At 38.3% G+C, this 20402-nt stretch overlaps 1 protein-coding gene across 2 annotated transcripts in view; it reads right to left on the reverse strand.

Moving 5' to 3' along the window:
• Positions 1–375: 375 nt before the first annotated feature.
• LOC103145894 (ADP-ribosylation factor-like protein 15) overlaps positions 376–20402 on the reverse strand; it is a 124454-nt gene continuing 104427 nt past the window's right edge. For both annotated transcript variants that reach the window (XM_007563548.2, XM_016677152.1), the window contains exon 5: positions 376–3615. In XM_007563548.2, coding sequence (XP_007563610.1) covers positions 3463–3615 — 153 coding nt within the window. In that variant the 3' untranslated portion in view covers positions 376–3462. The remainder of the gene's footprint in view (positions 3616–20402) is intronic.

A 20402-nucleotide genomic window follows, 5' to 3' on the forward strand; every position in this document is an offset into this window, starting at 1 on the left:
GCTACTGAAGCATCATCTGCCTGAGCTGTAATTCATCACCACATACATAGATGACAATGCAGGCCACATATTTGAGCCCATGGATTACATAAAGTGAGGGAAGATTGGACCCTACTTGTTAAAATATATGTGAACAACATCATTTTTCTACTATTGCGCCACTCGTCTCATAGTAGCAGCATTGTGGCCGTGTTGTGTTAATTCTGATTCATTCTTTTTGCAGACATTCTTCATGTGTTTTTGGTTGAGGCACTAGACGTTTGGACAACTATTTTCTTTTTTCCGGATTTGGATGATGTAATTTTTGCTCCTGCTTTTTGACTTTCGGATGGTTGTGGTGATGTGTAATCGTGGAAACAAGCCGTTGTTTTTTTGTTTTTTTTGTTTTTGTTTTACAACTGGTAGCAGCTAATTAGCATCTAAAAGGTTTGACTAATACCTCGACTCTCAGAGTCTCAGAGTCTCAGAGGAGTTGATAAAAAAAAAAGAGGTTTTGTGGATGCAGAATCACAATCAAAAAGAAACCATCATGTTCGCGGCTACATGTCTCTGCCCGGATCAGCAATATAGACAGGGAGTTAAAGAGAAGCGGCAAAAGCAAATGAGGTGGATTAGCAGTGCTTGCTAACAACTGATGGTAACATCCAGGACATGTTACCGTGCAATATTATCTCTGTTGCCCACAAACTGAGTTCTTGGTTTGTCATGACACTCATGAGACTGTCGTACAAAAACAGTCTTCAGTCAGAGGCATCTCCAGATTCACTGCAAGCCTGACTGCTTCTGGATATCCTTCCCACAGCATCATTATCCACAACTCTTTAGAAGATATTTGGATGAATCCCTTTGGAATAAATGAAGTATTCATGAATTTAATTCAATGGCAATGGTGTCATTTATGTCTAGATATCATAGCTTCTCTAAAATACCCTAAAGCTACTTTTAATTCCACAGCTAACTTCCCTTGTAAAGTTTTCCAGACATTTTCCGTAACTTAGCAACCCTGCTCTTCGCACCATGTTGTCTACAATATACTCTCATAAATCTAAAGCCGTCGTGTTACAAAAGTGATTCCTGCACCACAATGTGCATACTTTTTATATCCATTCATGTACTTAGATGTAATGATCATTTATCATGTTTCTGGTGTGCATAATTGCTGTCCGGTCATTAATAACTTACCGGTGTTTTCTTTAAGTGTCACTCATGGGGTAAAAACCCCAGAAATGTGGGAAGGCCAGACTTGAGGCTGGCGTGGGGCTGCACACATTTCCACTGTTATATTATTAATAATAAATCTGACTTGTTATTTGGTTTCACAAAGCAAGGAGCATGTTTTTATGGGTACACTCAGGCTGCACATGAGGCCCCTGGAACTGTGACAAACAAGCCTGAATCATTGTGAAGCATTTTACTCAGTAATCTCTGTCTCACTTGATTAACTTTCTGCTCATTCTTCAGCTGCTCTACTTTAACCGCATTTTTTTTTTTTTTAACTTTGGATTGAACTCCTCTCATTCATCTGGACTTTTCTGATTATTGTTTAGGGTATCAAATTCCCACAAGACTGTTTGGTGAATTAATAAGAGGAACGGAGAGAAAAACACCCAGTCAGGTAACCAGGAGTTCCACTCAGACTACTTCTAAAGATGTTTGTGTAGGAACAGGTCGACATCATCTTTAAACCCTTAAAGATCATATTAGTAAAGACAAGTGACATTAATTTTATAGTGTTTCTTCTGGAATACCTGTACACGTAAGTGGTAGACTCAAAATGTTTCAAATCCACATTAACAGCTCAAAATGCGACATTTGTTTTCAATTTGAAAAGTTTAATTTCAACCTTGGACATCATGATCCACAGCTGAATGCACATATTTGTGATTTTGGTGAGCAGACGACGTGAGAAGTCTGACTCTGGTTTAATCCTTGGTTAAGAAATCCATATGTGCATTGAAGCAAACAATTTCACTCAGTTCTCCATTCAGGTACACAAAAGGAATCAAAATTTTAAAAACAAAACAAAACCCCCCAAAAAACAAACAAACAAACAAAAAAAACCCCATGATGACTAAACAACCTGCTGATTTGTTTTATCGTTATTCTCAGAGATAACCCGACACTCGTGGCACAGTGAAGGCGACTCTTCCTAAATGATACGCCTTTCACTTGACATGACATCTGAGATAAAAAAGCTCATCGAGTGGAAACGGGAATGTGGAGCAGAGTCGGGTTGGAGCTGCTCGGGACGAGGTGGGGGGGGTGCACGCGCGATAAACCGCAGACGGGGGTTGGGGGGTGGAGGGGGCTCTCCAGACAGTTGGAAGGCATTAGGGTGTCGGACAGGGACTTGTCAGATGCAGCTGTTGCTGCGGCTGATTGATAGTTTGTATTGGGGCATGATGAGAAACTCCAGTCACCAGCTAGTGTTGAGAGGTTATGTCAAATAGAAAAAGGAAAGGAAAGAAGACGTAGTACAAATAAAATAAAAAACAAATCTGACATTTGTCAACACTAAAAAGACACAAAATTCATTACATTGCCCCACGTTGTGGCTATAACCAGCTCAGTCAATCAACTTTTCTTTCTTTCTTTTGTTTGGTCTTTGATTTGAGACATATAGACATTTCAAAAACAAATCAGAACGCTGCTTTACGAGATTAACATACATAAGCTGTAAAATATAACCTAAATCGCACATTTATAAAAGCCCTCAGACTTCCTCCCAGCGTTGCTTTCGGTCACTCGGTTAGTAGTTTGTACTTGTGTGCGGTTACACAGCAAATTGCTTGTTTGCACCTACATAATACTCCATGAGATACTCAGACTATACTACTCGGATTACAGGTAACTACCGTACAGAACACAGGGCTTCAGGCTATGCACTCCCTTCACACAACAACATGTGTTGTTGAAGAGTCAAAGGGAGAAGCAGACTTTACAGCATACAGTACTTCTCAGTGGAAAAGAACATCAACCGTGCTCTTTCAAACATCTTGCAAAGCAATTAGTGGAGATGCTAAACATATCAATCTGGGCTGCACTTAGTTTCATGTCTCTGTGGGTGTGTATGTGTGTGTGCTTTAGAGTGTGTGTTAGTGTTTAATGCTGACTACAGACTTTCTAAATGTCCTAAACGCCTTTGATCACATAACAATGGCACAAGCAGTAGTAAACAAGGTTTCCATTGTTGGCAGACTTCAGAGACTTTTCTCTGAGCCTGGGTGGCTCTAAGGGTGGCTCTCTTCTGTCAGTCTGCAGGGCTCGACTGATGCCCCGGTTCACTATTCCGATGTGAAAGCTGAGACCGCGGCGGAGGGAGGACAACATACAATATTCATCACAAAGAGTGGCCGACATCTGTTGCGTTTTCCTGTGTGTTTTGTGTCTGCGCTTTCTCAGGTGTGTGGACGTGGGCACCGGCAGGACGCAGCGGTCGGCAGCCGCTGACGGACATTAACATCATATCCTCGCCGGCTCTGTTTCCTTGTCCTCCAGCAGGCCAATGAGCTGACCAAAACTCTCCTTCACTGACTCCATGTTGTCAACAGTGCAGCCCTCCAGGATCCATCGCTTTCCTCTCGCCAGCGGCTCCAGCTCAAAGTATTTCTTTATCTGCAGACAGAAATGCAAGGAGATCAAATTACACTGTTCTGTCGCATTTATTAAAAACAACAACAAAAAAAAGCCAAATAATTGATATCAGGGCTGGAGTTAATTATTTTTGTAATCGATGAGTCTGATGATTTTTCATTTAACCACTTAACCTCTTTTAATACAATATAAAATATATGTAAAAATGCAGATAAACCAACAATTAAATTCTTTGTTTTCTTAATAAGAAAATGAAAATGTAATTGCCAAAAGCACAAGAAGATAACAAAGAATGCATATTGTTAAATAAAAGCTGAAATAAACTATTTCTGCTTCACTTAACACCAATGTAGCCCTATGGCTGATTTATAGACTATTTTTTAAATTAACCAATTAATAATTTTGCAGAATTTGAACCAGGTGAAGCTAAAACTATGCAATTTGCGGAGCTGTGGGTAGAACATATTTACATGCCAAGAAGGGTTTTCATCTAATATATAAAATATATTTTTTTGTTCAGTTTTGGCTTAATTACAGCTCTGAGAATGTTTTTTTTTCAATTGGTTTATTTTAGAGTTAGTAAATGCTAATGAACGATTATTTGATGACTAAAATAGTCAATTATTTCAATAATTGATTAATCACGATTAATGTGATTGTGTCAGTCCTAAATTGATTTTGTAATTAGGAGACATTAACAATTAATTACTCAGTGTTTCACTATGCTTTTAAAGACAAAATAATATTTGTGTAGTAATCTTCTAATGAAATGCATCAGAGGTACTTAAGTTAAAACACATCTTTCAAGTCAAAATTGAATATTTTTCCAGACTTGCATTTCAAAATATCAAAATGTTTCCCTTTTCCAAACTGTAAGAGTTGTATAAGAGAGGATTTACGGTGAACAGCATCAGTTTTCTTCCTAAATATTTTATCTGGTTAAGAACACACAATACAAGATTCCAACAACAGTTTCCATCCATTTTTCAAGCAGTTTTATTTTTTAATATTATTTTTTCAATATTCTGGACTTTTACAAACACAAATAATATAATTTGTTTGATTTTAATGTTTGTGTGTTTCGCAAGTCAATCAAAGAGTACAACACTTTCAATTTAGCAGTGCAGTAAAAGACACAGTTTTATTTATTTCATTGCATCTAGACTAACTACAATGAGATTGGAGTCTACACCACATTCAAGTGAAGAACCATGGTTTTAGCTTGAAACTGTGATCTGAGAAGTTGCAAAATGGCCATTTTCCCATTTTTGAATGAGTGCGTTGGGAGCATTTATCTGTACGTTCTTGGGACAGCAAAACCTTTAACAAATTTTATAAAAATGTCAGCTATGCTGTGACAAATTACACAGATGTAAAATATAAATCAATAGAAAAATCTATTTGTTTTTTTTCTTTACACATCTTTTTTGGACGTCCTTATTCAGAGCCAGAAAATTATAAAAGCAATTTCCAGACTACTGAAGACTGTACAGGGACCCTGGAGGTGGAAGCTGGCATGAGGTTTAATGAAGTTGAGTAAAATAAAGTTTAAATAAGACTGAGACGTTTAGATCAATGTCACCTCATCTCAGCCAATTAGGAGTTAAAATCAGCTTTGATTTCTGCAGACGTGTCTTGACGACGGTGTAAACTAACAAATAAAACCAACACAGTCGAACAGATGAGGACTAAATGGAACAAAGCAGCCGCTTCATGTGAAAAATATTTGGCATGTTGGCTTGGCACTGCTCTATGTAACGGTTGATTATAAAGTTCATATGTTGGCTTTTGGCAGCTCTTGACAGCAGGGGAGCAGGAAGGTTTGTGGAGGAAGCAGAACCAGCTGTTAGGTAAAAACAAATCTCAGGCAGAGGGAAACAATGTCCCAGAACTCCACTGATCGTCCTGCAGGTTGTTAGGGAATTTGACATTTTCAAGCTGAGAGTAAAAGAAGGTTTTGCTCAAGCCATCTCCTCCTGTTTGCCCGATGACAGGTGACAAAATGTGCAGACAAATGTTTGCATCAGAGGAGAATCCTAAAAACTAATCTTGAATAATTTAGCACTATGTCAAACTTTTTCATGCATATTTTTAGAACTATTTTGGTAAAACTGAAGTTTTGTATAATAATCTAGCAGTCATAAATAGAAGTAGTTAGTAGAAATTAAAATTAAAAACAAAGATCAGAAAGTTTATAGTCCCAAAAAGCTCAATTTAAGAATTTCAAGACACTTTTAGAATCGTTCTAATTTGAATTTAAAACCAACCAGAATGATTTAAAAACACAACTTAAACACATCTTTGTCAACTTAAAATGACATTTATTACAGCAAAAAGTGATTGTTTTCGCTTTTATTATCACACCTAAAAGTTTTAGATCATGAAAGACTTTTTAATATTGAACAAAGACCCTTCAAATAAAGCTGTTTTCAAATGATGAGGTCATGCGGTGTTTGCAGATCTTTAACATTGCTGTGGATAAATTCTGGCCTCTTTGCAGAATTGTTTAAATTCATTTACATTGAAGAGGATTTGGCCATTAACATTCTGCTTAAGGCCATATAGTCTTAACCACAGACTTTGACTAGGACCCTGGAAAACTTCAATTGTTTTCCCTGAGCCATTCATTGGTTGACTTCATGGTGTGCTTTGGATCATTGTGTGGAACAGAACAACCATAAATTGCTGAATTCATGATTGCATCTGTTACGCCAAAGTAGACAGATTCTGCAGAGGCAAAGCAGCTGGAAATAACCACTCTACCTTAAAAACATTTTAAGCTGGTTTCATGATGTTCTTTGTCTGACATGCTGTAATAGTTTTATGGCAATGGATTGGTGCAAAGCTTTGTCTAGACAGTCCACAGAATATCTGCCCCAAAACAATCAAGATTTATTGTTGAACCATAAACACCTGGGGTTTGCTGTAACCCCAGGTGTTACAAAGATGACCTGTAAGAGTTGTCAGTGGGCTCTGAGCAACTGTGGTGTGCTGGGCATTCCTGAGAAGGTCTCCCGCTGCCTCATGTTTTTCCCATCTGTACATAATTTCTCTTTCCAATCTATACTCGAATTTGTTTTTTTTTTTGTTTGTTTTGTTTTTTTTATTTAGAAGATGACATTTTGCTTTTATAAAATCTTCTGGCCTATTTCTTTGGAAACTGTTCTTTGAATTTTCCTGAGGTTATCTAGGTATCAACATTGGTTTGATAATGTGAAATATGTAATTTGTACAAAAAAGAAAAAACAAACAAAAAAACAGAAACAAACAAAAAAAAACTCTGAGAGGAGTAAATACTTTTTCAAAAGTGTAACAAGCAGGTACTTTTGTTCCACGATAGAGAGTGGAATACCTATACCAGAGGAAGAAATTATGGAAAAAAAATAAAATTAAAACACCAGCATATTCCTAAAAAACATTGATGGCAGAAGCCACAAATTAACATGTTTACATTTTTTTAAGACCTGCTACATAATACTTGGCTGTATTTAAGACTCTTTAAAACTGAAATTCATTTAAGATTCATAATTTTTTTCTCATTTTCAGCAAATTGAAAGCAAGTATAATTCAAATCTGGCCCTTTAAAGCAAACAATAAAATTTGTGTTTTATTTGTTTTTTGTTCAGCAGCATTACATTTGGAATTGAAGATTAAAAAACAAAACATTTTTGACAGCACATTCTTCTGAAAAGCAGATGTATACCAGCAGAATACAGCACAGACCAGGAAATCCACACGGACACCCATCACACAGCCAAATGACTTTTCAACTTCAAGTGAAATTGCTTTTGTCTAGACTGTGCAGTGCTGTCTAGCTGTGCCATGGTGTGTGGCATGAAGAGGATGGGAAGGAGGAGGAAGGGGGATGTATTCTTTGTGTCTGCCTAAACCCAGCCAGCCGTGCCAGTGAGTTGGAGAGTGAGTGCCGTCTCTGCCCCCCTGAGCAGAGTCTGTGTTCGGGTGTAATGTGAGTTTAATGACAGATTAAGTCACCTCAGCCGCGTTTGGCTCAGAAGCCTGGCTAGAAAGCTGAGTGGACCCAAACAGTGTTAACAAATCTGTCTGGGTAACTTGAGCTGCCCTAGTCCAGGCTCTAGCCCCAGACCTAGACTGCAGACAGTGTGGCTGGCTGCCTGTCTGGCTGGCTGGTTGGTTGGTTGGTTGGTTGGTTGGTTGGTTGACTCGTCTGCCTGTAGCCAAGGCCCTCTTCTGGAAGACACTGGCCTCTGCACTGACAGACAGTCAAAAGGCCAAGAGTTACCTCTGTGTGCAGACAGGCTAGAGCTTCTCTAACTTCCCCTGCTTGACTAATTGGCTGGCAGTACATACATCTGCCAGCCTTCTACAGAACACAACTAATGATAATTATTTAACACTCCAGCAAGAAGCTGGAGTGTTAAATAATTACTTGATTAGTTTAAGCTTACCAAGAGTGACTTTGCAAGGGCAGGATTTCACTGAGAACCCAAAGATTTAAATCCTACAACAGACTGAGAGGACACGTTGTTAAAATCAAGCCTCAGTTTTTACGTGTCTGAAGGAACCCCATGACCTAACAGCCGGTGTCTACCCACTCCGAAAGTCAACAAGTGACGCCCAAACCAGTTTCCCTGAGATTAAGTCCTCCTAAGCACACTTATGCTTGCTTAAGGAATTGCGTGAGGCAGCAGGATGGGTAAGCCAAACAAGACCTGGGTTGCCAGATGGCTTCGAGGATGACCATTAGGTCATCCAATCTAGCTTCTTCTAGGTCATACAGTCCATGTAGGGCCTTACAATGCACATGGAAGAAAGAGATTTATTCTTAGATAAAGGCGTCCAAAACTTTAAGCTACTCTCTGATTGCAACAAATTGATTTTAGAGACATTAAAGTCAAGAAAATCCTCACAGAAGGTAATGAAGGGAAACTACTTTACTAGGCGAATGTTTAGAACTGGCAAAAGGTTTGAGATTTGACATATTGTAATTTTGTTTTAATCTCTTTAACATCAGAAGACTAGTAAAGTTTGGCAATGCAGAAAAAAGTTGTCCACAGGTAAAACTACAAGTTACTGTCACATAAACGCCTGACTTCAAAGAATGGGGTAGAGGTGCTAGGCAACCTGGCAAAGTAAGTCAAGTTACCTAAATATGTATCTGGGGTATCTGCAGGACAGCAACTGAAATAAACTTGGCTGAGGACTCTGTAAGCTTCTTCAAGAAATATTTAAAACTGTCATCATGAATTTTACAAGTGTATTAAAATAGTCAACCCAGAAATGACCATGGTGGAAAACGGGTCTGTGGAACATGTCTCATCATTAGATATGCATTGTTTGGTTCGATAGTTTGTGACCCAGTAACTGCATGGTTAGTCAGCTAAGCTTAAGCTCCAACTGTGGTAGGAATACCTCAGACTTCTTAAGATGGCAAAGGGGCATGCATGGCACGTGCTTCCAGTGGCTCCATCACTTATGCCAGATTACTTCATGTGACGGCCGCAGTCGGCATCATGCCAAGTCAAGAGGATATCCTGGCAGAATTAAGAGCTTTAATAGTTCTCTACAGAGCTCTATTCTGGCTATCTGACTAACTAAGCCAACCAGAGACAGGGGACAGAAAAAGAAGTCAACAGGCAGGAAGCTCATTTATAGATTTAGAGGTTATATGATGATGTCTGCTGAAAATACATGGGAAGAATAGACAAATCTCAGACCAAGAATGTGTTGCAGGGCCCATACGTCTCTGTTCTTGATTCTGACAAACAAAACAAACTTTCCTTGCATCCCAGAACCAACTTCAAGCATTAAATTATTCCAGAGCACTTTACACAACATGCCTCCAATTCCATAAAATAATATGGCACTAAGAAAGTCTAATTAACTTACTCATGATTGCATTCACATCTACAGAGGATTCACAGCTACATTACAGGATCAACTGTCAACAATTGTGTTTTAAGTCAAACTTTGATGTACACATCTATATGAAACAAAAAAACTTCACAAAGATCTAAACATGTAACCATCCATCTCAGCATTTAGCAAAAACCTGTACCTCAGTGGTTAGGCAGACAAAAAAATCTTGTAGCTTCCTTTTAAAATGGAGTCATCTGAGGAGATTCAGGCATTTGACCAGCTATCCTCCTGAAAACCTTCCTTTGGAGTTTCCCCCGGGCATGTCAATATTTGCCAGAATGAATTAGATGGAGATTGTAACTAGGAAGAGAGAGGTCTGAGTTTTTATCCAGAACTTGTTATCTTCATGAACAGGCTTTAGATAAAGTGACAACCTGGCAATCTGTGGTGCCACAAGGTATTTTTTATTAAGCCAAAACCCTAATAACCTTGGAACCTCGGAAGGGCCATGTATGTTTCCTAATCAGATTTGCAGAGATATTTGTGATGAGTAAATTTTGAGAGTAATGGCAGAGGCCAAAGACAGTAGAATGACTAACATACCATGTTCAGGTTCATACTCATAAAAGCTCCCACTATGGTTCAGTGGTTTTGTGTTATGTTCACAAACTTGGGAAATCTAGAGTTAGTTCTTGCAGAGTGTAACAGTGAAGCCAGATGGAACAGATGCATATTAGCTGGACAAACTCCTACGGCAGAAAGATATTGTGAAAGAGACCTCAATGACGTCTACTGTCAGCTCTTAATTTCTCATTTGGGAAAAGCTGTTTTGCTGAGTTGAGCTCTGCTAAACGCCTTAGGTTCCAAAAGCCTAGAAAACCTGCCAGGGCTAAATTGAATCACAATAAGCAAAAATCCCTTTCTTTTGAAATTATAAGATTATAAAAGGATTTTTAGAAAATGTTTAGTTGTAAGAATTTTCTTTTTCAAACTTATTTAGGAGTTAAAACTAAGTAGAGATGTGACAAACATTCAAGACGTAACTTAAACCAAACTTGCCTGACAAAGTGAAGTACACCAAATGATCCTCTAAAGTTAGACACCATACAGAGATCCAAAGAAATTCAGGAATAAATGAGAAAGAATTGAGATTGATTAATTTGGAAAGGGTTGCAAAACCATTTCTAAAGCTTTGGGACTCCAGTGAGCCACAGTGAAAGTCTTTATCACAGTGATGAAACCTCCCAGGAGTTTCACAATTAACCCAAGAGAGCTGCAATGACTCATTCAAGAGGTCACAAATGATTCCACCACAAGATCCAAAAAATTGCAGCCCTCACTCTCCTCAGTTAAGGTCAGAGGTCATGCCTCCACCATAAGAGACTAGGCAAAATGGCCTACATGGCAGAGTTAAGCAAAAAGAATATTACACCCATATCTCAATTTTTCCAGAACGCACCCTGATGATCCCCAAGCCTTTTGGGAAAACATTCTTTGGACTGAAGAGAGAAGGTATGTGTCCTGTTCGGTCTGTTGTAAGAGTAACATGGCTTTCCAGAAAAAGAATATCACACAAACAGTAAAATGCGGTGATGGTCATCCTGCTCTTGAACACATCCACACACCTGAGCAAACACAGAACCATAAATCGTGCTGTCTACCAAATCATCCTCAAGGCCATTAATACAACATGCTGCAAAGGTGAGTTGGACAAAACTCCTCCACAGCTGGAAAAGACTCAATGAAAGTTATCTCAAGTGCTTGATTGCAGTTGATGTTCAGGTTGGCTGAACCAGTTATTAGGTTTATGGAGGTGATCAGTTTTTTTCCACACAGAGCCATGCGTGTTTGCATTTTTTCTCTCCCTCAACAATAAACACCTTCATTTAAAACTGCATTTTGGGTTTACTTGTGTTGTCTTTGATTAATATGTAAACTGATTTGATGTTCTGAAATACTAAGGTGTGACAGACATGCAAAAAAAGGGGGGAAATTAAAAAGGGGGCAAAACCTTTGTATGCACCACTCTATGTCCAGTGATCACTTGTTTCCCAAGCTTTACCATTGTGTCAAAGCCTCACAGTACAAGGAAGCTATATGACTGGGGAAGAAAGCATTAGAGGGTCTGTCCACAAGGGAAAGTGGCATACTCAAATATCCAAGACAATCAATTACACCATCCCCTGACATGCTGGCCCCTGTGAAGATATCAGTCACTTGGAAAGTGGCCCACACTGGCGGCTACATTGAAATGGAAGGGTAATGTGAGATCCCCTCACCTTATAATAATGTTCTTTTGTTTGCTTTTCCGGCTAACCTAAAGAGTCTTAAAGACATCAGAGGGCCTGGAGGTCCCCAGGAGAGGAACACTTAGGAAGCTCGTGAAAAAACAAACACTGCACCACAAACTGACAGAGATGTCAAATGAAACGACCCACTGGCCAGTAAGTAAAACCTAAAGCCTATTTAAGCATGAGTGTAACACCTTCAATTATGGACCAAAGGTTTTGCATCTTAGGGGACTACTGTCAGAGGTCTTACTCAACATAGATAATGACCTGATCACCTGTTCAGTGAAAGTGTTCCCTTTGGTGGAGGTACTGGAAGAAAGAGCGCCACCTTTTGGTGTTTTCTCTAGTTTACTTACCTCTGATTAACTACTCTCATCACATAGCTAGCATTCATCAATCACGGCATAACAATCTTCTCACAAACGTAAAACTTTTCTAATGTGTTAACTAACCATTTAAAAAAAAATCTTAAAAATCGTACTTCAAAATGATTTGATCCAAAACATTAATCTAAAACATGAAGATATTTTAGACAATTTTTTATTTTTATTTTTTGCCATTAGGCAAAATCTGATTAAATTTCTAAAAGTATTGGTGATTCGCAAAACTACCTTAAAATCTGCCAGATATTACAAACCCTTTTGAATATTCTAATTTTTCTCCGGGATAAATTATGTATCCTAAACTTTGTCAAATCTAACCTTTTAATTGAGTTCACAAAACAAAATCAAATAATGAAAAAAAAAACTATTTCTCCAATAATATATCCAACTAAAGCAGACAAAAAAAAAGTTTTTTGGGATGTAATACTTGAAAATCATATTGTAATGAGGTAAACAAGACTTCTGCTATAGAATAGTGCTGTGCATGAAGCCCCTGTGAGCAAGTAAGATGTTTTCACAAAAGCAGAATATCTGAGGTCTCTAAAGTCAAACATTTGCTATATATTTCCAAAGTACGGCCTTACAGCAACTTGTACGTTCAAGCTCCATATGAGCTACTAAAGAGAATCAAGTTTAGTCAAGTAAATGATAATTTTTCCCAAACTAGAAATATCAAGTTCGAAATGTTTGTTTTTAGTTAAATCTATGCAGAAATCCAAATTAATGCCATTAGTTAAATGGGTTACAAAATGTGTCTTGAAAACAGAAAAGCCTGAATAAACTGATTTTCTGTTTCTGCATAAATAGAAAAAAATATTGATCTTTGGACCAGATCAACAACACATATTGTTTCCTCAGCCACATACTCAGCAAAACATTAATCTGCCACCCAATAATGTAAAGAACCTCCGTTATCTTAGACCAGGACATGTATTGTCAGTCCCACAATGTAATAGACTCCTATGATACCTTGTGATGTGAGTGCTGCAAAAAAATTGTCTTTGCATTCTCTTCAACTCTGCAACATGATTATAATGTCATTCTATTTAAAGAAGTCTCCAACAAATCAGCGTAAAGTCTTCAGTTGATCCAAAGTGTTTCTACATGTGTTCTGACAAAAAGAAAAAAATTAAAGGATAGATAATATTTATCAGATTTGAGCTCCCCTTTAGTGGCTTCTTGCTGAATCTAAAAACAGAATTAAAGATTCTTGGCCTATTATAAAACATGCAATGCATTTGTAAATGAAGAAGTATGACAAGAGGAAGGGCATAAGTTTCATTTTTCATTGTCTGTGGAAATCAACTTGGAAGGCCTTGGAAATATGTAAAAAGAGTTGGGGCTGCCCTGCAAGCCAAGTCCCTGTGTCACAGTAAAAAGAAAAAAAAACAACTATGAGGAGCCTTTAGGATTTACTATTCTGTTCCACACAGGTGAGACCGCGGGTTCTCCCTTGGGTTCACCTTGGAGCGGGTTCAAAGTGATTCACTTGCAGAATACTTTGCTTCAAAGGGAAATGATGACTGCCAGATCAGATCCGTTCTCCCAGGTGCTGTAAATCAAGGATACACAAGAGACACCAACAGCTTTCTATAGCAAGCTAAGTGGAACAATGCTACTGCATTTATTCTCCACAATGATGTTCTCTACTTTTATAGTAAAGAAAAAAAATTATGTTCAGAAGATGGGGATGAAAATAGATTATCATCCCTTCAACAGAAAGCAGGATTCAAGACTTTAATAGAAGGAGGCAGCAAATGACACATAACTTGTCAACAGATTCCAACATTATTGGACGGTAACTTTTCTGTTTTTCTTCTGCATATTTCTGTTTTTTAAGTTAGTAGTTTTGATTAATCTAGTAGCAAACAAAAACCTTTGTATTATGTGAAATTAAGTGCAGCTAAATATTTGGAACTGAATTAAATTAAACATTTTTGTGTTTATTTTCATTGATAAACTGTGCATTGAGACTGCAAATGAGCTTTACATGAAATTGTTCACATTATCTATAAGACAAAGCTAACTCACAAGTATATTTTCAGCAAGATATAGGAGCTTGTTTCAATTAAAATAATTCCTTAATATTGATAAAAACTAATAGTTCCGCTTACAAATTATTTCACTTACAACAAGACATTTTTCCAGTGTTATCAGTGAAATAATCTGCCGGAGGAACAAGTACTTTTTCTCGATATTAAGAAATTATTGACTTGAAACAAGGTTATATATCTTGCTAAATAAAATAAATTCTGTCTTATTTTAAGTGTACTCAGATATCTGCTCTAGAAACCAGACGAAAATACTTAATAAAATTCTGTGTTTTTGCAATGCAAGTTTTAGTTTAGAGAGTTGAGGGCAATAGGGAAAGATTTCATGCACTCACCGACTTAAAATGAAAAACACTTAGCAGATTCAGTGTCTTGGCATTGCTGCTTCACCATTATTTGACCCATTACAATAAAAGATTTAAGAGAATGGGACATGTGCGCAGTCGGAAACAGGGTGCCCATGTCTGCCCTGCCGTATTACACATAAAGTAACTCAATTTATTAAAGGCCAACAGCTCCATGACAAGGAACATCTGGTCTATGGGACTTGAACGGGTGAGCTGGCATTCTGCCCGCGCTCCCTGCTGTAGGGGCCAATGTGCCGGCACGTTCACTTGAGCCCGCCTTTCTGTCCTCTCCTTCTCAAGGAGCCTGCCGTGCTGTGGCAGCCCACACAGAGGGCCCTCAAAACCCAGGAGGTCTGTCACAAGCCACCCCTCCTCCTCGGCCTCCATCCCTTTCACTCTAAGCCCCCCCCCTTTTTTTTCACGCTCCAGTCCTGACAGTTGACCAGCTTGAAAGCTGCAGCAGGCTCCTGCTTTAGCACACAGCACGCGGCACTACAATCAAAGTGCTGCTCTTCTGCAGAGATTTAACCATGCATTGGGTTGGACTCTAAACACATTCACACAAAACCACCTGCTATCACACATACTAATAATATACTATTATTAGTTTAAAATCAACGTTTCTTTGACCTTGTTTTCTGTAACATTCTTTCTTATATTAGGTAATTTCTATATATATGGATTAGATTTTTAAATAAGACATTAATCTATGGCATTTTGACGAATCCCTTACAATATTACTGTTGTGTATGCTGATCCTATGATAAGGATATTTTCTTGAGCGGCCCTCTTTAAGTAGCTCTCATAGTTCATTACAGATGTAATGAGAAGCTTCCTTGTCTTGGTTAATATTCCCTGATGTGTTTCCTTCCCAGGTTCAATGCTTTGCTCTGTTTTTGGTTGTGCTCTAACTAATGAATGAATGAATGAGTGAAATGTATGCAATGATATGTTGATCCAGTTTGAGATTTTATATTGTGGCTCACAGTTCATCACGATTTTGGTGGTTGAAGCTGACCATTTCTGACTTAGATGGAAGGATAACATTACCAATATTTAATCTTAAATTGAATTAAGAAGTCAGAACGACTTAATTTAATTATTTCCACAAATTCTGCAGGACAAAAATGCAACAAACTTCTGAAACTTTTTTTTTTTGCTAAAGTTTACAGATCTGAGGAGCTTTTTGAATATAAATAGCGAACTAGAGAGGGTCATTGAAATTCAAAGTTTCCCCACGCTGTAGCGAATGTTTGAACTTCTAATAAAACGTGACAGCCCTAATGGGTGATCCGAGCGATATAATGAAACCGCTGCCTTTGTTCATAACCCTCAGCCCATGATAAATTCCAGCACTTTCAGCAAAGTCCAATAACTGATGCCTTCTTTGTATATGTGCATGTGTATAGTTCTCTATGGTCTGAGAATGAAAGGCAGAGATTAAATGTAGTTTTTTTTTCAGCAAAATGTTAATATTTATAAATGAATAATTTGGTCCATGGAGGAATTGCTACTGCCTATTAATTGCCACCAGAAAGTTCACACAGATTTCTGTGGTCTTTATCAAGTCAAAGCTGCCATACATTAACTTTGTTTTGATCCAGCTCTTAGAGATAAAAGCAGCATGACTTTGGCTTCTTTAACTTAATTCTGCAAAACCTTTGGTAATAAGAAACTGAAGTTGAAATGACCTAACTTTGAAAGGAGATAGACGCAACTCTTCCAGGATTCCTGAATTTGGAAGCCAGTGCCGTGGTATCCAACTTGAGGGGGAAAAAACTGTCATTTTGAGTTGTGAAAAGAGTACATTTCAATAGATGAAAACCTCAATGGAAGAGAACCCCCGGAGATTCCCAACGTTTGATCCATGTGAGTCAGCACTGGATCCTGGGGGTCAGATCACATGCTGAATAGGCTTTTCGGAAGTCTTGTTCTAGCTAGTGGCGGCCGGTCGTCCGACCCTGCTTGACCAGCAGACAAAGGAAAGGCCAGTATCCACAATTGGGGAGGGGGCGTTTTTTTCTCCTCCATTGGAAAGTCTTGTCCTGAATAGGGTCTGGCAGGCTGAATTGCGTTCCACGTCGATTTTGAGAGTGAAGACCCGCTGGGGTCAGGGTTCAGCGGCATTTGACGCCGGCTATGGGAAAAGGCGTGCACAGTGCCCACACAACCTGCCAACTGCCCTCTCACCCAAAGTGCCCCTTAACCTCCCACGGGGACGGACCACCGGCCCAGGAATGACAGGACAAGAAAGGCTGTATGGGTGGGAAAAGGAAAGAAAGTGGAGATCAAGGTGGGCGGGAAGAGTGCACTGGCAGGATAGACAAAGATGTAAGAGAGATAAACCTTCAAAGAAATCAGGAGATTCTAAGTAACTTCACATATTGCGCTTCCAAGGTCTCACACATTCTCAAGAGGGTAATTATGCATCTTGACTGATTTTCCAACCCTTGCCTCCCAGGCCAGGATGGAGCAAACACTTGGTACAGGTCTGTAAGATCTCTTATGACACTAAGAGCATGCAGTTCTTTCTCGTAATCAATCACAGACTACACATGAAAACAGAAGTTGATAGGCACTGTGGAAGTGTCTGTCACAGGACCTTTTATTATCTATATTTACAAGCTGAACCATCTGAAGACACAATGTTCTTTTTCTCAGCTGTGAGTGGGGGGAGACTTAGGGAGAATGTGTTGAAATACCAAACACAAAAAAGTCCCACAAAACAGGTCGTCTATTCTGTGTTTTCAGGTGCTTAGTAAACGTCTTCGTAACCCTTGAACTTTTTAACTTGTCGCAACCACAAAATTCAACATAATTTATTGGGTATTTATATGACAGATCAACATAAAAATGTCTTTCCTGAAGACCGTCAGTTTTATTTATTCCTATTTGTAAACTGACTCAGGTTGGATTAAGAACATCTGAGAAGAGGGATTCTCAAGTTCTGCTACACACTCCAAGAACGGCCCAGTCAAAGTCCAAGCATAAATCCAACTAAAACATGAACATGCTCTGATCTAAGCCATTCCATCAGGTTTTCTATGCCAAATTGCCCAGTTTTTAGATCCAATTCTCTATCAAATCCACTTTCACTATACCTCCCGAAGAAAGGCATCCCCACAGCACAATGCAGCCACCACTATGTTTCAACATGGGGACAGTGGACAACATTCATTTTAACTGTAATAATAAAATTTCAGCTTCATAATTATTGCAGTTCAAAAATAAAAGCAGTTATACATTTCCATGTTTATAAACTGAAATTGGGGTTCATTTCTGCTTTTGATCAATGGGAATCTATCAAATATGTAAGAGAAACAGATTACTGTGACAGTAAACCACATCCAGCCATCACAAACAAATAGATTCATCCACCCGAGTTGTGGATCTCTGCAGCTCTTCCAGAATTACACCGCGCCACTTGGTTACTTCTTTTAATAATCCCCTCCTTACCTGGCCAGCCAGGTTAGCCATGATTTTCCCATTTTGAGATAATGCAATCATGCATTACTTTGTCTTGGACATAAAACTGAAGTGTATAAAAAACTTCAAGGGCTATGAAAACTTTTAAAGTAATTCTAGGTCGGCACACTTACAGCATAATCCCCATTTAAAGAACGATAAGGACATGACCATTAAGATGGACTTGGATCTCCAACATGCAAAATGCATAAACCATAAACTGCTGTGCTGAAACAAAACAGTAACAGTTCTGATAAATTAACTCTCACGTGTTTAAAAAACAAACAAACAAACAAAAAAACCCTAAACCTGTTGAATCTTTGACAAACCTAACCCTCGGGACTTACCCCAAAAAAGGTTATACAGTGCTCAGACAAACTGTTTTAGGTTACCTTATTAAATTATTCAACTTCACAAAGAGGAGCACTGCTCCAAGACTGAAGGGCAGACTGTCGCTTAAACAGCTTAATTGTTAAAGTCAAGTGTTCTGTTGGAAAACCAAGCTGTCAACGCTGCCTTTAACAGGCAGAAGAGAGTCATCTAACTGCACATGGTGGGGCCACAGGCTCGCTGGAGACACCTCTTAAAAAACTATCACGCGCTGCTTTACATGGAATGTCACACTTCAGGGTGCCATACAGTTCACCTAATCAACTGACAGCAGGCAACAGCAAACACGCTCACAGACAGTGCCGGATATTCCACAGCTTGCGCATAATGACTACAAACATGTCGGTGTCTGATAAGGTGCTTCATTTAGAGCACGTTCTGGAGTTTTGGAGAGCTTCTCAAACATGAAAGTGCTGCCCTGGAAACTCTTCTACTGCTTCCACTTCCTACTGTAAGTAATTACCTGTATTTTTCTGAAAAAATAACACAAATCACATTCATAATAAGCACCTAAAGTCCAAACAGGAAGATAAAAATTACTCATAAAACTGAACATCAAAAGGAAGTCAAGGAGCACACTTGAACTAGCACTTGTACTTTACATATCTAGAGGAAAGGAATGCCCTTACTTAAAAAGCCAACACCTTGTAAAGAGGAAAAGAGGCCCTGGGTGAATTTGCTTAGCCTGTCAGGCATGAGATGCTTCACTTATATGATATGACTGCAAAAATATTTGTTTTTATTTGTTTTGAGGATTACACTATAATCAGGGTTTTTACATATTTTGATTATAACATACCAAACCTTCTACAATCACATTTTTAAAGAGGTGTATTTTACTTTTTTCTGTACATGGTTCAGCATCAGTGTACTCTGATCTGAATTTTAAAACTTAGTAAAAGAATTTTTGTTCACAAAAGCCACTTGTTATAGATCAAACTATGTGGATTTTCATTAGATAATAAGAAAGATTGTAAACTTGATAACAGCTTCATAATCTCTAAGTAACAAAACCCCCAAGAGCACTTTGTTATAACTTCCTTATGCTTCGGAAATGATATAATTTTCACCTTTTTGTTTTGTGAGATAAGAACTTTAGCTTAATGTCTTAATTATCTTATGATAACATATCACAGCCTGTTAATTTGTGTATTTAAAACCAAGAAATAATGACAATTTAGCTGGTCAGGCTGAAACATTAACCACAGATTTATTTACTATAGTTTTCCAGAAAATATCAGCCTATTAAAAATATATATTCAATACATGCCCTTAATACAATGTGGGTGCTACCTTTGCACAAATTACTGAATTAGTGAAAGTGATCATTCTGCGACTTTCAGGTTCATCAGTCCATCCTAGGTTTTATGAGTCAAGAGAATTCACTAGGATATCTGGTCATTACATCAGGTATTAGTACTTCTGGGAGTTTGGATATTATTTACCAGGTTCTGCTAGAAACTTCACACTAGACCTCAAACAACTTGGATTCTGAGCCTCTCAGCTGTTTCTTCAGACTCCAACACCTTAATTTTTCATATGAAATGCAAAATTCTGATATTGTCTCTTTTTCAGAAGTGGCTTTGCCCAAGGAATGTGACACGTGTAGCCAATGTCCTTGACATGTCTGTGCACTGCCTCCGTAAGCACTTAATAAAGCCTCAGTCCAAACTTGGTTTTTTAACAAGCTAGGCTTGAAAATCCACTTAAAGTTGATTTTGCGTTGTTGCTTGTGCACTGTTTTTTTCTGGCACAGTTTTTCATTACACTTAACTTTCCGTTATTGTGCTTGTCTACAGCCCTTTGTAGCACAACCTATTCCTTTAGCGATGATCTTTGGTGGCTTATCCAAGAGGCTACCAATAACTCTCTGTAGAACTGGTAATATAATATTTTTGCATTAAAAGCTATTGGTTTCATTTATTTTACGAAATACTCACATTTTCTGAGAAACTGAATTTCGGGTTTTCATTAGTTCCAAGCCACACTTGTCAAAATCATGAAAAAGAAATGCTTCAAATATGTCTCTTTGCAATTAATCTA

The sequence above is a fragment of the Poecilia formosa genome, unplaced genomic scaffold, assembly GCF_000485575.1.
Source record: "Poecilia formosa unplaced genomic scaffold, Poecilia_formosa-5.1.2 Scaffold148, whole genome shotgun sequence".
NCBI lineage: Eukaryota > Metazoa > Chordata > Actinopteri > Cyprinodontiformes > Poeciliidae > Poecilia > Poecilia formosa.